Consider the following 15,596-nt stretch of genomic DNA (forward strand, 5'->3'; position numbering starts at 1 on the left):
TCTCTTTTAAACAAATATTTAATGCCACTACCGCAAAACTACTCCATGCTAAAAGCTAATGAAAAACGGCGTTGTTCGAACGTCAATGTTACGTCATCCAGCTCAGTGACCGGCTTCTTTTCAACCAATCAAGGTCCAGGGATACTTTCGTTTACAAAACGTTCTATCTTTATTATCTACCCAAACTGGGGTCCTCTACCGTTGTTCAGTCAGAGATGGGCCCCCTCTAGAACAGTTAATACTTGTACTATGACGAATAGTGGATCTTTCTAGAAAGTTCTATTCCCGCTAGGGCTAGGCTCGAGAGTGTGCATTGTCTTACCAGTCGTTCCTTTCTCTATTGTGCGTGTGTTCAGAATTATTCCGAACTTTTCGAACTGCGATTATTACCTCGCTTTTAATTTAATCTAAATTAGTTAAAAACTTCAAAATGTCTGTAATTGGATTCGATTTTGGCAACGAGAACTGTTTTATAGCAGTCGCGAGAGCCGGCGGTATCGAAACTTTAGCGAACGAATACAGCCAAAGGGTTACGCCGTAAGTGAGGCCAAGGCCTAATTGTCTAATAAATTTGCATCCCACTTTTTTGCGTGAATATTTTTCGGCATGCTTTGTAATATTTTTGCGTATAGCTTAAAAATAAATTTTTTAGCCATTTTGGAAGGTTGACTGTCTAGATTTAAGATTCTAAGTTAGTGGGGCTATTTTTAATTAGTTCAAGGTCTTATAGGTCTTGAAAGAGATATAACTTGTGTTGTGTATGCCATTGCCATGCCATGTGGTAGTTGGTACTCGAGAACTGAATTGTTTAAAACAAAATAAGCTCTTCTTAGGTCATACGTAGCCTTTGGTGATAAGTCCCGAGACTTGGGTGTATCTGCGAAGAACAAACAAGTTACAAATTTGAAAAATACGGTTTATGGATTCAAAAGACTCATTGGGAGAAAGTTTAGGGATCCCGCTGTTCAGCAGGAGATTACTTACCTACCATTTACAGTATGCGAATTGCCCGGGGATAATATCGGAATAAAAGTGAGGAACTGAAACTTAAAATTGCTGAAAACATTTTGAATCTAGCGTGGTTTCTAAGTAGACTTTTTTAAAATTTTCAAAATTAGGTTAGGTATTTAAACGAAGACACTACATTCTCAGTACAGCAAATTACCGCAATGTTACTTACCAAATTGAAAGAGATTGCGGAATCTAATTTAAAAATTAAAGTTACTGATTGTGTTATATCAGTAAGTTGTTATTATCAATGGTCTTTTGAACTAAAACAGGTAGTTAAGGGTAATTTCTTTTAAAAGGTACCATCATTTTTCACTGATTCCGAAAGAAGGGCTTTACTAGATTCGGCTCAAATAGCTGGATTGGAAGTTTTAAGGTTGATGAATGAACCAACTGCGGTGGCCCTCTCCTACGGTTTCTATAAACAGGATTTGGCAGAGGATAAGCCCAGAAACATTGTTTTTATTGATATGGGCCATTCTTCGTTACAAATCACTGCTGTAGCATTTACTAAAGGGAAATTAAAAGTAAATAATCACTGAAATTTATGATCTAAAACATTTGTTTTACAATCTTTGGTGATTTTAACAGGTTTTGGCCACAGTTTGGGAAGCCAATATAGGAGGAAGAGACTTTGATAATGCTTTAGTTAGATATTTTGCCGAGGATTTTCAGGCCAGATATAACCTGAAGGTGATGGAAAACAGAAGAGCAGTGATCCGGCTATTGACAGAGTGTGAAAAACTGAAAAAGCAAATGAGTGCTAACACTAATCAGTTGCCTTTAAATATCGAGTGTTTTATGGAGGATAAGGATGTGGCTGGGAGAATGTGCAGGTACAATTATATATGCACAATAAATAGGGTCAGTAGCCTTAACAAGTCAGGGATGGTGATGATGATGTTCTTCCAAGTTTGGGGATGATGTTGTTCCATGTTAGGGATGATGATGATGATGATGTTGATGATGATGTTCCATGTTAGGGAAGATGATGTTGTTCCATGTTTGGGGAAGATGATGTTGTTCCATGTTTGGGGATGATGATGTTGTTCCATGTTTGGGGATGATGATGTTGTTCCATGTTTGGGGATGATGATGATGTTCCATATTAGGGAAGATGATGTTGTTCCATGTTTGGGGATGATGATGTTGTTCCATGTTTGGGGATGATGATGTTGATCCTCCAAGTTTGGGGATGATGATGATGATGATGTTGTTCCATGTTAGGGCATGATTATGATGTTCCATGTTAGGGCATGATTATGATGTTCCATGTTAGGGCATGATTATGATGTTCCATGTTAGGGCATGATTATGATGTTCCATGTTAGGGCATGATTATGATGTTCCATGTTAGGGCATGATTATGATGTTCCATGTTAGGGCATGATTATGATGTTCCATGCTAGGGCATGATTATGATGTTCCATGTTAGGGCATGATTATGATGTTCCATGTTAGGGATGATGATGTTGTTCCAAGTTATGATGATGTTGTTCCATGTTAGGGATGTTCCATGTAAGCGCATGATTATGATGTTCCATGTTAGGGATGATGATGTTGTTCCAAGTTATGATGATGTTGTTCCATGTTAGGGATGTTGATGTTGTTCCATGTTAGGGATGTTGATGTTGTTCCATGTTAGGGATGTTGATGTTGTTCCATGTTAGGGATGTTGATGTTGTTCCATGTTAGGGATGTTGATGTTGTTCCAAGTTAGGGATAGTAGTTGTGACCATAGAGATAGACAAATTTTTTTTATGGCGGCGGCCATCTTGGATTGATGTCTATCTGTATGGTCACAACTACTAGGGATGATATTGTTCCAAGTTAGGGCTACTGATCGTAATTCGTCAAATTTGGCTTTAGTCTCATTTAGTATTGATTATTCTAGGGAAGATTTTGAGAACATGTGCTCTGGGCTCTTTGCGAAAGTAGAGCATACTATGAAAAAGATTTTAGTGGATGCCAAGCTGAAATTGGATGATATTGAGGCTGTGGAATTGGTTGGAGGATCTACTCGTATCCCGGCTATTAAACAAATGGTGCGAACAGTTTATGGCAAGGAACCCAGCACTACACTCAATCTGGATGAAGCCGTGGCCAGAGGTTGCGCCCTACAATGCGCCATGTTGTCCCCGGCTTTCAAAGTTCGAGATTTTGAAATCACCGATGTTCAACCTTACCCTATCAAATTACTCTGGAACGCCGATAAAGCCGAAAATGGGGAAATGGAAGTTTTCCCAAGATATCACAAGATACCCTTTTACAAGAAACTCACTTTCATGAGGTCAGAACCTTTCACGATTCAAGGAAAGTACTCGGATAACTCTAACATTCCATATCCTCCTAACAATCACTTGGGTATGTTCATGAAAAAAGTCTTTAAAATGTTAAGAACATTTATAATTTTTAATTGCGATTTATAGGGACTTACTTAGTTCAGAAAGTAACCCCCACTCCCGAAGGAGAAAGCTCTAAAGTCGAGGTTAAAGTTCACGTTAATATTCACGGAATATTTGGAGTCTCTTCCGCGACTTTATACGAAAAAATAGTTCCTTTGGAACAAAATGAAAGCCAAGCCGAACCCATGGATGACCAGGAACAAACCAACGCGGAGTCTTACAATAAAAACACTCAATCTCCGAAGAAAAATAAGGAAGATGATCAACAGAAACAAAATGGAGACATTGCAAACAATGCTGGTGCCGATGAGGTAACAAAAACATGGGCTCTTTAATTAATTTTCGAAGTCAATTTGAAGTTAAACTCTCGATGTTATAGGAAATGGACAAAGAACAATCTCAAGCCCAGAAGAAGAACAAGAAAGTTACCAAATCTACTAAGCTCCCAATTGACGCTGAATTGCCCCAACTTACTCAGACGGAACTCAATAACTTTATTCAAGCTGAAGCCAACATGATTCAACAAGATAGAATGGAAAAGGAAAAGGCGGATGCTAAAAATACAGTTGAGGAATACGTGTATGAAATGAGGAATAAACTCAGTGATACTTTGGAAAAATTCATTTCTGAAGCTGTAAGTTTATTGAAATGAATTGAATTGAAGTTTTGATGAAGTTTAATAAAAAAATTATTTCTTAGGATAAAGATTCCTTCATGAAACTTCTAAATGACACGGAAGATTGGTTGTACGATGAAGGGGAAGACCAATCTAAGAGTGTTTATGTTGAAAAGTACGCCCAGTTGAAGAAAATTGGTCAGCCTGTTGTTGATAGAATGAGGGAAGCGGAGGAGAGGCCTTTAGCCCTTGAGGAGTTGGGTCGTTCTTTACAGTTGGTCAGGAAAGCTGTTCAGTTACACCAGGCGAAAGATGAACAGTATAGTCATATAGAAGATCAAGAAATGGAGAGGGTGGGTACAGTTCCTTCTAGGCTTGTCCATGCAGGTTCTCGAGTCCATTTTTGTTCCAAAAGGAGTCCACTTTTTTGCATATCGAGTCCTTTTTTTTCCAAAACGAGTCCGCTTTTTTGTATATCGAGTCCGTTTTTGTTCCAGACGAGTCCGCTTTTTTGTATATCGAGTCCGTTTTTGTTCCAGACGAGTCCGCTTTTTTGTATAACGAGTCCGCTTTTTTGTATAACGAGTCCGTTTTTGTTCCAAAACGAGTCCGTTTTTGTTCCAAAACGAGTCCGTTTTTGTTCCAAAACGAGTCCGTTTTTGTTCCAAAACGAGTCCGTTTTTGTTCCAAAACGAGTCCGTTTTTGTTCCAAAACGAGTCCGTTTTTGTTCCAAAACGAGTCCATTTTTGTTCCAAAACGAGTCCGCTTTTTTGCACATCGAGTCCATTTTTGTTCCAAAACGAGTCCGCTTTTTTGCACATCGAGTCCATTTTTGTTCCAAAACGAGTCCGCTTTTTTGCATAACGAATCCGTTTTGTTCCAAAACGAGTCCGCTTTTTTACATAACGAATCCGTTTTGTTCCAAAACGTGTCCGCTTTTTTGCATATCGAGTCCGCTTTTTTGTATAACGAATCCATTTTGTTCCAAAAGCGAGTCCACTTTTTACCAAATCGAGTCCGCAGTTTTATTAATCGGAATAATTTTCTTTAAAAAAAAAAGGTTCACAAAGCTCTGAATGAAAAACAAGCGTGGTTTGATAAACAGGTTGGAGCATTAAATTCATGCGTTTTACATCAAAATCCACCTGTTCTGGTTTCACAAATTCGTCAAGAGAAAGATGTACGAAATGTTTTTCCTTTTAATTTAAACAGATCTCAGAACGAGAGAGAGAGAGAGAAATTATAAAATTATCATATCATTATTAACAGCTTTTTGAGACGACGGTCAAACAAGTATTGAATAAACCCAAACCCAAGGTTGAATTACCTCCTGAAAATAACGGTGGTGCTGAAACTGAAACGGGGAACAAACCAAACGGATCCCCTTCTAAGAACAATGACAGTAAATCGCAACAGCAAAGTGGTCAGCAAGAAACGATGGAAACGGATTAGAAAGTTAATAATTAATAATTATATTAAAATTAGTGATGCCATCTTTAAAAAAAAAACAAAAGGTAATTAAAAAGCTTTTTTTTTTAACTTAGTTTTTTTGTTCGTGATTGGTTTAATTAAAAACTAACTAAAACTAAAACAAAAACGGGATGGCATTATTATTATTATTATAAATATAATAAAACAAAAAATGGATTCGCGTTTAATTAATTAACTATTAATAATAATAATAATAATAATAATAATATTTATTTAGCGGGAAAGGACCGCAGGCAACCACAGAGGCAAAGCCTATACAAGGTGGTTACCGGGACAAAACAAAAAAAAAAAAAAAAAAAATACACAAAGAGAAATAAATAAATAACAATTAATTTAAATTATAATCCAAGAGCCATTTATCAAGAAAAAATTGAGAGAAAGAAAAGCTTATCATAATTCCTATTAACCAAAAATAATATTAATAAACAAAAATTAATAATTCAATTCTGTGTAAAACTAAAACTAAAACCAAAAAAAAACAAAATGGGTATTGTAAAAAAAAGGTCCATTATATTAATATTAATATAAGCATTAACAAAAAGTGCATTCCGTCAAAATACAATTTTAAAAGATGAAATTTCAAAAATCAAACAGCAGCTGCGGCATTTTGTTGTTTTTTTGACTTTTTTTCCAATTTGAAAAAGCTGGTTATTAAATAAAATGAAATGAAATAAAATTAGCTGCACATTTTTTTCTTTCTTTTTAATGTTAGCACAAAACAACCACGTTACGTATCTCCTTGAACTTTTTTTTGTTTTAAATAGGTTTAGTAGCGAATGCAATCTAACATCATTTATTAATTAAGGCGTAATTAATTTTTTAAACCTTAATCCACTACTGTTAATTAATTGTTCAAGGAGATTTAATTAAAAAAAATGTGTAACTAAAAAATTTAATAAAGAAAGGGTTAATGAGAGACAATCCCTAGTTCAATTGAATTGAATTGATTGATTTAAATAATTAAGTAATTAATTGTCTTTTTGAATTCACATTTTTATTTATTGTCGCCTTTAAATAATAATTATTATAACATGATATTTTCTTTTCACAATAAATTGTTGACATTAATTAATTTAGGGTGTAATTTATTTTACGAAATTGATTGCGACAACATATTTTCCTGGAAAGTTATTTACTTCAGCTTCTGCTTCTACTAGGTACAGTTCATTTTGTCATTTCTCCATGTTGGGAAAGAGATAAACGTGACGTCATTTTCATTAAGTAAGAAAAGGGGGGAGGACTGAATTTTTCTGGGGTGAGAACTGCACTGGGGCAGATATTAATTAATTAATTAATAGGAATAAAGGCGGGACTCCGGATAGTGGATTGCGCTCTAGAGCGTATTCCATCCAAGGGTGACGTCACGAATCAAATTTCATCAATGGCGGTGTCCGACCTGCAGGTATTTACATACCCGGAAGAGGCGTATTGTTTTCTTTAATTTTGCTCAATTTATTACGAAATTAAGCGTAGATTTTTGTCAATTTTCTTATTTAATTTGTTGACGCGTAAATATTTTTATTTGTTAATAAAAGAAGGATTAACCGTTTCGCAACCTTTTACGATGTCACCCTGCCTGATTGTTTGTTCGTTCTATATTCGCTTCATACATCACCCCATTCACCCGACCCTAGCTAATTATAATTAATTGCGGCGGTTTAATTTAATTAGTTATGAGTGCCGATAAGAAATTTGAAGTATGATTTCAGACTGTCAGGTAACTTGTTTACGTAATTAACGGCGGAATTTGTTTACAGGTTAAAGTTTTATACGATTTTGAAGCTCAACCGAGTACCGGGGAATTAAGCATATTCGCGAATGAAATATTAAGGGTTACCAGACAGGTTAGAGATCTTATTAGTTATAACTCGGGGTTGCCCATTTTTAATTAAGGCGTTGTTTCAAACCTAGGATGTTGGAGAAGGATGGTGGGAAGGTGTTAATAGTCGGGGTGAAGTGGGTCTTTTCCCAGCTGGTTACGTAGAAGTTTATTCTCCGGCTTCACCTCCACCTCCTTCTATGCCCCCACCACCTTTACCGGACGCTTACGTTGCCGAAACCCAAAGACAAACGTCGTCAAATAATTACGACGCTGGGGATGATTGGGATGACGATTGGGATGATGATAATGATTCGACTTATAGTGGCCATGTGAGCCGTTAACGAAAATTTCCTAAAAAGAAAAATATTGTTTCTTACTTAAACAAATTTCTCTAGGACAATCAAAATACGGGTGCCTCTAATAAAGGGGCTGATAATTTTGACATGCATTCTACGACACTAAAAAGCGAAGGGGGAAAAAGTGACGCTGCGGGTAAAGCCACCGTTCGAAGGAATTTCAATAGGTTTGCGTCAAATTAAAGGGGTCTATCTTTGGTTTTATTGTATTAACTTTGAAACTGCGTAGGTTTTCAACGTTTGTTAAGTCCGGAGGCGAGTCATTCATTCTAGGGAATGCTAAAATCAATGTTCCGCCTGAAAGCTACGTAATGATATTAGACACTGGATCTGAAATAATATGGGAACCTAGCAACAACCCTTATACTTGTACAGTCGCTTCACCCAAAAAAGAAAGCAAACTTAAAGGCCTGAAAAGTTACATAGCTTATCAAATAACACCTTCGGTAAAAAGGGGATTTCTTATAATTCAAACACTTAATTAGTTTGGTTTAATTATTAAGTTAAATTTGTCATTGAAGTTTAACAACCTTCAAGCCAGTCGCCGGTACAAACATTTTGATTGGTTACACGAGAGACTAGAAGCGAAATTTTCCCTGATTCCTGTTCCCCCTCTTCCTGAAAAACAAGTCACTGGTCGATATCAAGAAGATTTCATTGGAAGACGCATGACGCAACTTCAATCATGGGTCAATAGAATTTGCATACATCCAGTTTTGTCCAAGAGTGACGTATGGATGCACTTTTTGACGTGTAATGATGAAAAACGTTGGAAAGCCGGGAAAAGGAGAGCGGAAAAGGATGAATTGACGGGTGCTGCCTTTTGTTACGCTATTAAAGCTCCCCAAGCTCCGTTAGACTTAATCTCCGTGTAAGTTTGTAGGTCCTAATTAACAATTTAGCGATTTAATCAACTTTACTTTCAAATTAGTGAGAAACAAACTGATAATTTTGGAAAATTCTCCGCTAAGATGGATGAAAGTGTTAAAGCTCTTCATGCTCTTAGTTTGGACCAAACAAAAAAGTTTCAAGGGCGTAAGTTAATTAAATTAGAAATAATTTTAATTACAATTCAAATAATATAATTTTTATTTTTTTAATATAATATTACAGCTTATAAAAAAGAATTTATGAAGGTTTCAGAATCCTTTAAAGATTTAGGAGTTGCCTTTGAAATGGAACAACAAGATTGTACGAAAATAAAATTACATATCTCAATCTCTGATAACAAAAATAATTCTCGATCTTAGATAACACGGAGCTAACAAGCGCCATAAAATATACTGGAGATACCTATGATAAGATAGGGAAACTTTACGAAGAACAGGTAAAATCGTCACTACACAAAACCTACCTTGTTATTTAATTGAAATACGTCTATTTTTAGCCTAAAAATGACTATGACCATCTTTGTGACATGATGCACGAATATAAAGGAATGTTGGCTTCGTGGCCTGATATTTTACAACTCCATAAGGGTGCCTTGAGTAAGAAACGAGAATATCAAAAATTGGGAGAGGAAGGGAAACTGGCTACTGACGCGGTTGCTTCCATTTCTCAAAAAACGGAAGTGGTATCTTACGCCACTTTGGCGGAAATATCTCATTTCCAACATGAAAGGGTTCGAGACTTTAAGTATATAATGCAAGTTTTCCTGACAGGACAAATAAATTTTTATAACAAGGTAAAAGGTTCTGAACAAACGCCACATCTTTGCCATTGTTTTCATCTTTATATATATTGCAGATTGCCAATGAACTACAGGATGCTCTCGCAAAATACGATTCAGTTGTCCCTGATTAGATTAGACGCGAAATATTTTATTTTTTACAGAACTATAAAAATTATAAGAAGACAAAGAAAAAAATTTAATTAAAGCTATATTTAATCGTGTTATTATACATAATACGTCTTCCTAATGAAATAACTTCGAGAAATCCACTATCGCATTCCGTTATACGAAAGATTACTACAAAACTGTTCAGTCTATTCTTGTTAAATAATATAATAATATTAATTATAATACGCTTCAAACACCTCTATTTATACTTGAAAGAATTTATTAATTTTAGGGTAATTTTTTTAAATTGCATCCTATAAGGCCCGTTTTGGTCAGTTTATTATCAATGCCGAGATTTCTTCATTGGTCTATTTTGAATAACAAGAATGTACAATATATTTTTGCTTCACTAATCAATAAAGATCTAAATTTAGATAGAAGCAACATTGGTCTCTCTTTTTCAAAAGTCATATCAACGCGTCATCAAATTTTTGGCGCCTTTTAAGGTGGCTATCATTTATTCCTTTTCGCAAAAGCCGATCTTAGAGAACAGATACTAGAAGAATCCGAAAAAGAGAATTAAAGGTGAGATCATCCGAGGAGGGCTGTACATAAGGATATTTTTATTAGGCATAATAGTCAAGCTGACAAGTGAGCCTCTCTTTATTAATTATTTTAGTAGTCGCTAATTAGTGGGGGTAGCAATATTTATTATTTAGGCAAAATATTGACCAGTAAACCCTCAAGATTTCGATTTATTTTCATAATCAAATGCCTTGATTAATGACTTATGTACCGCCCTGCTCCCAAGACTAGACTCTCCCAAACAAAATGGCGTCGCTAACGCTAACTCGCTGTGAGTGCGTGGCCAATTTATCCATTCTCGTATTTCCGAGAAAAATAATTTCTCTGTAATTTATCGATGTGAAATAACTAATTAATATGTTAGCAATGCTGGTGAAGTGAGTTCTGTTATTGGTATTATTTAAATTTAAGCGTCAGAAAGACTCCAATTAACAGTTTTTGTTGTGGGCCTTGATCAGTCAAAATATAGTTGTTTCATTGTGTGCATACTGCATAGTGCGTACTTGATCGATAAAATTAAAGTGCTGTAGTGTAGTACACGCGATTGAGTAGCCCACATTTGCATATCGAATTGCTTTATAGTTAGCGATTATAATTTTTATGTTGCGAAGAGTTTTGACAATACTAAAAAAATATCTGTTTTGCAAAATTGCACCTTGTAACTTGCCAAGAAGTTTTCTGAGAAACCAATTTTGCAGATTTCTATGTAACATGATCGGTTTGGTGACCCAAGTGTCAGCCCTAGTGACTCTGTCATTCTTTTTCTCACTTTTCTTGGCGAGACTGTTCATTCTAAAATTTATCAAGAAACCACAAAACTCTGTTGTTGTTGGAGAAAATTTCCTTTTTAGCATCGCATTTTTTCATCCTTATTGCAATGCTTGCGGTGGCGGAGAAAGAGTTCTGTGGATGGCTATAAAGTCCATCCAAGAGAAGTAAAATTTAACGGTTTAAGTCGTGAATACCGACAAAATTACAGGTACAACATTTTTGCAGGTATCCCGATATTCTCTGTGTCGTATACACTGGAGATATAAATCTTTCTCCTAACGAAATTTTGGAGAGAGCTAAACAAAGATTTAATATCGAAATACCCCATCCTGTTCAGTTTGTTTTCTTAAAAAAGAGGAGATTAGTCGAAGCTGACCTTTACCCTTACTTTACCCTTTTGGGTCAAAGCTTAGGATCCATTGTTTTGGGTTTAGAAGCCTTAATTAAATTTGTCCCCGATGTCTACATTGACAGCATGGGATACGCCTTCACTTTACCCCTATTTAAATTATTGGGTGCTTGTAAAGTCGGTTGTTACGTTCATTATCCCACTATCAGCACTGATATGTTAGAAAAAGTTTCGGAAAAAGTAACCGCCCATAACAATAGAAGTTTTATCTCGAAAAGCCCAATTTTAACTAAAGCAAAGTTAGTTTATTATCACGTATTTGCCTTTCTGTACGGGTTAGCTGGAAAATGTTCGGACATAGTGGCGGTCAATTCTACCTGGACAAAAAATCACGTAGCAAAAATTTGGAAGTTAGAAGGCTCTCCAAAATTGCACTTAGTTTATCCGCCTTGCGGTATAACTGAATTTAAAACCATTCCCATCAATGAAGAAGCGGAAAAGAGTAAAAAAGAATGGAGGATAATTTCCGTGGCACAATTTAGACCCGAGAAAGATCATCCGTTACAAATCAAAGCTTTCACTCAGTACTTAAGTAAATGTTCGGAGGAAGAAAGAAAGAACAGTTTCTTAGTTTTAGTCGGGAGTTGTCGAACCGAGGACGATGATTCCAGGGTTCGATCTCTTAGGAAACTATGTAGAGAGATGGAAGTTGAAAACAAAGTCTTATTTCGATTAAACATTCCATTCCATGAATTGAAAGATGAAATGGAAAAATCCAGTGTCGGGATACATTCAATGTGGAACGAACATTTTGGAATTGGTAGCTGACTAAATAACGTGTTTATTCCCGTTTTTACAGAGTCATGTTTAATTATACTAGGTGTGGTTGAAATGATGGCAGCCGGAGTACTTATCTTGGCCCATAATTCCGGAGGTCCAAAAATGGATATTGTTAAGGAGTACGATAGAAAAGAAACTGGTTTTTTAGCAGATTCTATCGATTCCTACGCTGACACACTCCTCAGCATCAAAAAAATGCCTGTAGATAAAATTTTAGACATAAAACGCAATGCCAGGGAGTCAGTTCAAAGGTTTTCTGATGAAGAGTTCACCAAAAGTTTTATTTCTTTTCTTGAAAAGGTTTTATGAGACATTTTTCGGTGTCATAAGATGTATATGTTAATTATATAAAGTCCTATTAATTTAAATAAATGCGAGAACCCCTGTGTATCGTTGTTTCTTTAATTTTCGCGCCGAATTAAGGTTGGGATTGTGATTGGCTGTAGCCTATAAGGAAGTGATGCAACTGCAATTTGATCACGCATTTCAATGAACGCAAAATGACTTTCGAGGTTGTTCAGTTGATTTGATGATGAATTAGAGGTTGATTATACTCTAAAAATTACGGTAATCTATTTTCTATGAAACATTTAAGAGCTTTTTCAGGAAATAGTTCGCGACGTTTTTGACGTTTTAGTGCGTGATCGAGTGGGCTGTGTTGTGAATAACGCGTGGCCATCACCGGTTGTTGAGTTGACAGATTTCACGATGTCTTCTTTGGTCGAAAAAGTCCTCAATGTAATAAGTAAAATAGATGGAACAATTAATTCCGTTTCACTTTCGGAAGATCTCAGTGAAGATCATCAAAAAATTGTAGGAGCTTTGAAAAGTATACAAGCACTTGGTGATGTAAGTTGTTTTAGTTACACCTAAGCCTTGGTCAAATTTTAGGAAATTTATTTGCTTCAATATTCGATGCTTCTTGGTTTTGAAAACTTAAATGTAATTAAAATCATGTTGTTACAAAGATCGTAACAGCTGAGCAACTTAACGTAAAACGATGGGAATTAACGGCTGAAGGTAAAGAAATTGCCACAAATGGAAGCCATGAAGCTGCAATTTTTAATGCTGTACCTCTTGAAGGCATTCCTCAGAAAGACTTAATGGTTAGGGCTGGTTATTATAACTATAATAGTTAAAGAACTGTAGATAACAGTTTACATTTTGGTAATAAAGCAAAAGGTACCCAATGCGAAAGTTGGCTTCAGTAAAGCCATGTCTTCTGGCTGGATTAAATTGGATAAATCTGAAAGCCCACCTAAAGTGGTTAGAAATGTAGAAAGTATCACTGATGAGGTACAAGAATGCCTTAATGCTGTGCTTAAAGATCCAAAAGCTTCAAGTGGTATAACTGAAAGCCAGAAACAAGATCTTAAAAAACGAAAATTATTGCAAGAAATGTAAATTTTGCATTTAAGTTAAGGGATGTATAGATTATCTTATAAGGTTCATTTTTTGAATTAGAACCTTAAAATGCTATGAAATAGGCAAAGGCCCTTCCTTTTCCACCTCCATCTCAAAACCAGAAACAGATCTAACTCCTGAAATGATAACTACTGGTTCTTGGAAAGATAAACAATTCAAAACCTATAATTTTAACGCATTGGGGGTCCCCCCTGATTGTGGCCATTTACACCCTTTGCTGAAAGTCAGGGCGGAATTTCGTAGGATATTCTTAGAGATGGGTTTCAGTGAAATGCCCACCAATAACTACATTGAAAGTTCCTTCTGGAATTTTGATGCTCTGTTCCAACCCCAACAACATCCGGCTAGGGATGCTCAGGATACTTTCTTCCTTTCTGGTACATGCTCATGCATATGCCAAGGCTTAATGAACCCATTTTAGTGATAAATGATATGTCGTCTGCTTAGCAGTAGAAATGTATCCAGGCATAGAAATAAGTAGAGTGTCCACTTTCAAAATTTAGCCATTTCAGTTTGGAAATTAAATTCTTGGGGGTCTACTGTCCTTGTGGTCAACTAATTAATTAAAAACGTTCAAAGATTAACCATTTAAGTGGCCAATTTCCAGGTTTTTTGCTTGGGCTCTATTGGCTACTTGTCCAGTTTAAAAAATGCTTATTTCCCAGCCTGAACCTTTCAATATTTTCTAATGGAATGCAGACGACGTATCATCGCGTTAAGCCTTGGCCCGCGCATCAGGAATAACTCGCTAGTAAAAATTCGTATATTAACTCTTATTTCTTACAATCCTAATCCCAAGACCCTGAAAATGCTAAGGAACTTCCAAATGAATATTTAGAAAGAGTAAAAATGGTGCATTCAGTTGGTGGTTACGGGTCCCAAGGGTAGGATTTCTGTAAAAAGCACCCGTTTTTCTATTGTCATCTGATCTAAAAATAATTTGTAAAAGATATAAATGTGAATGGAAAGAAGAGGAAGCTTCTAAGAATGTTCTGAGAACTCATACTACGGCTGTTAGTGCCCGTATGCTTTACAAATTGGGTCAGGAATATCAAGAAACCAAAATATTTAGACCCGTGAAATACTTCAGTATTGATAGGGTCTTTCGTAATGAAAGTTTGGATGCCACTCATTTGGCAGAGTTTCACCAAATTGAAGGGGTTGTTGCTGATATTGGCTTGACTTTGGGTGACCTTATGGGAGTTTTACAACAATTCTTTGAAAAAATGGGTATAAGAGTTCAAGAAAGGTGGTTTTGTTCGTCATTTAATAAGTTTTGTTTAATAAAATGCAGGAATTGAACAGATTCGGTTCAAACCCGCTTATAATCCTTACACTGAACCAAGTATGGAAATTTTCAGTTATCACAAAGGCTTAAAAAAATGGGTAGAAGTGGGAAACTCCGGAGTTTTTAGACCTGAAATGTTGTTACCCATGGGATTACCTAATGGTGTCTCTGTAATTGCTTGGGGACTTTCCCTTGAAAGGTTAATAATAGTTTTTACAAATATAATTAATTTCGTATCTATAAAACATTTTCTTCTTTTTATAGACCAACTATGATAAAATATGGAATTGACAATATAAGAGATTTAGTCGGACCTAAAGTTAATCTACAAATGGTTTATGAAAATCCAATTTGTAGATTGGATAAATAATTTATTCATAAAAAGAGTTCTTCCCAAAAATTTATTTAAATAAATATCAAATTAATACCGTCTCTGTGATTACTTTTATCTTAAATTGCTTCGAAAATAGGCTTAGCTTTCAAATAAGCGCGGGTGAAATTGTTATTCCAACTTCACACTAGATGGCGACGGCGTATTCATTTTTGGGATATGCTTGTAGATTTTTATGGCGGGTTATTACAACTTAACGCTAGATGGCGACGGCGTATTCATAAACAGGGCATTTTTATGGCGGGGTTTTCAAAATAATCCAATCTTCGTGGGTAGATTGTTTTCATTTCAATCTGTTATAAAAACCGTTCCTTCACGCGTTACCCCTATTTGTTTGCTTGTTAGTCTTCATTTCCTCTTCGTTTAAAAAGAGGCCTCATTAATTATAGTCCGCTTAATTACGTTAAATAAGATTGAGGCTATGTAAACATATAAGAGAGAAGGAAAAATCATTATATTCTCTATGAC

The 15,596-nt window shown here is 35.7% G+C and overlaps 4 protein-coding genes across 8 annotated transcripts; all 4 read left to right on the forward strand.

The window, feature by feature from the left end:
* The first annotated feature begins 277 nt into the window (after positions 1-277).
* Hsp110 (heat shock protein 70Cb) lies at positions 278-5,543 on the forward strand. The gene is made up of 11 exons (XM_089862627.1): positions 278-537; positions 834-1,032; positions 1,119-1,241; positions 1,308-1,535; positions 1,600-1,844; positions 2,903-3,372; positions 3,438-3,724; positions 3,793-4,047; positions 4,113-4,382; positions 5,091-5,210; positions 5,300-5,543. Exons 1-11 carry the CDS (start codon positions 431-433, stop codon positions 5,480-5,482), a joined length of 2,487 nt encoding a protein of 828 aa, XP_089718753.1. The 5' UTR covers positions 278-430; the 3' UTR covers positions 5,483-5,543.
* Positions 5,544-6,659: 1,116 nt separating this feature from the next.
* Positions 6,660-9,919, forward strand: SH3PX1 (sorting nexin 33-like protein SH3PX1). 3 transcript variants are annotated; one of them, XM_089862642.1, is made up of 12 exons: positions 6,660-6,742; positions 6,820-6,923; positions 7,279-7,365; positions 7,433-7,672; positions 7,739-7,866; positions 7,929-8,145; positions 8,221-8,570; positions 8,631-8,734; positions 8,813-8,890; positions 8,950-9,026; positions 9,087-9,383; positions 9,446-9,919. In XM_089862642.1, exons 2-12 carry the CDS (start codon positions 6,903-6,905, stop codon positions 9,500-9,502), a joined length of 1,656 nt encoding a protein of 551 aa, XP_089718768.1. In that variant the 5' UTR covers positions 6,660-6,742; positions 6,820-6,902; the 3' UTR covers positions 9,503-9,919. The 3 variants fall into 3 exon arrangements, with proteins under 3 accessions (XP_089718768.1, XP_089718767.1, XP_089718766.1); XM_089862640.1 differs by lacking the exon at positions 6,660-6,742 and adding an exon at positions 7,057-7,218 and having other exon boundaries at positions 6,761-6,923; XM_089862641.1 differs by lacking the exon at positions 6,660-6,742 and having other exon boundaries at positions 6,752-6,923.
* A 361-nt stretch (positions 9,920-10,280) lies between these two features.
* Alg11 (ALG11 alpha-1,2-mannosyltransferase) lies at positions 10,281-12,412 on the forward strand. 3 transcript variants are annotated; one of them, XM_089862648.1, is made up of 4 exons: positions 10,281-10,441; positions 10,763-10,999; positions 11,061-12,004; positions 12,065-12,412. In XM_089862648.1, the coding sequence occupies exons 1-4, from the start codon at positions 10,422-10,424 to the stop codon at positions 12,331-12,333; spliced, it is 1,470 nt and encodes a 489-aa protein (XP_089718774.1). In that variant the 5' UTR covers positions 10,281-10,421; the 3' UTR covers positions 12,334-12,412. The 3 variants fall into 3 exon arrangements, with proteins under 3 accessions (XP_089718774.1, XP_089718773.1, XP_089718775.1); XM_089862647.1 differs by having other exon boundaries at positions 10,294-10,999; XM_089862649.1 differs by lacking the exon at positions 10,763-10,999 and having other exon boundaries at positions 10,297-10,441.
* Positions 12,413-12,662: 250 nt separating this feature from the next.
* alpha-PheRS (phenylalanine--tRNA ligase alpha subunit) lies at positions 12,663-15,169 on the forward strand. Its single transcript, XM_089862651.1, has 8 exons — positions 12,663-12,873; positions 12,993-13,130; positions 13,201-13,424; positions 13,489-13,826; positions 14,249-14,333; positions 14,399-14,679; positions 14,744-14,936; positions 15,002-15,169. The coding sequence occupies exons 1-8, from the start codon at positions 12,733-12,735 to the stop codon at positions 15,105-15,107; spliced, it is 1,506 nt and encodes a 501-aa protein (XP_089718777.1). The 5' UTR covers positions 12,663-12,732; the 3' UTR covers positions 15,108-15,169.
* The last annotated feature ends 427 nt before the right edge of the window (positions 15,170-15,596 follow it).

The sequence above is a fragment of the Phalangium opilio genome, unplaced genomic scaffold (assembly GCF_054372755.1).
Source record: "Phalangium opilio isolate 3A_F unplaced genomic scaffold, DU_Popi_V2 ptg000650l_1, whole genome shotgun sequence".
Lineage (NCBI taxonomy): Eukaryota > Metazoa > Arthropoda > Arachnida > Opiliones > Phalangiidae > Phalangium > Phalangium opilio.

Excerpts from the sequence above, each read along its gene's own strand:
- Alg11 (XM_089862647.1), top strand. The coding sequence starts at position 10,665 with ATGTTGCGAAGAGTTTTGACAATACTAAAAAAATATCTGTTTTGCAAA. Across the intron at positions 11,000-11,060 it reads ATAAAGTCCATCCAAGAGAA|GTATCCCGATATTCTCTGTG; the intron begins GTAAAATTTAAC and ends ACATTTTTGCAG. Across the intron at positions 12,005-12,064 it reads GAACGAACATTTTGGAATTG|GTGTGGTTGAAATGATGGCA; the intron begins GTAGCTGACTAA and ends TAATTATACTAG.
- alpha-PheRS (XM_089862651.1), top strand. The coding sequence starts at position 12,733 with ATGTCTTCTTTGGTCGAAAAAGTCCTCAATGTAATAAGTAAAATAGAT. Across the intron at positions 14,334-14,398 it reads GGTGGTTACGGGTCCCAAGG|ATATAAATGTGAATGGAAAG; the intron begins GTAGGATTTCTG and ends AATTTGTAAAAG. Across the intron at positions 14,937-15,001 it reads TGGGGACTTTCCCTTGAAAG|ACCAACTATGATAAAATATG; the intron begins GTTAATAATAGT and ends TTCTTTTTATAG.
- Hsp110 (XM_089862627.1), top strand. The coding sequence starts at position 431 with ATGTCTGTAATTGGATTCGATTTTGGCAACGAGAACTGTTTTATAGCA. Across the intron at positions 1,536-1,599 it reads TTACTAAAGGGAAATTAAAA|GTTTTGGCCACAGTTTGGGA; the intron begins GTAAATAATCAC and ends TGATTTTAACAG. Across the intron at positions 4,383-5,090 it reads AAGATCAAGAAATGGAGAGG|GTTCACAAAGCTCTGAATGA; the intron begins GTGGGTACAGTT and ends TAAAAAAAAAAG.
- SH3PX1 (XM_089862640.1), top strand. The coding sequence starts at position 7,195 with ATGAGTGCCGATAAGAAATTTGAA. Across the intron at positions 7,219-7,278 it reads GTGCCGATAAGAAATTTGAA|GTTAAAGTTTTATACGATTT; the intron begins GTATGATTTCAG and ends ATTTGTTTACAG. Across the intron at positions 8,146-8,220 it reads CTTATCAAATAACACCTTCG|TTTAACAACCTTCAAGCCAG; the intron begins GTAAAAAGGGGA and ends TTGTCATTGAAG.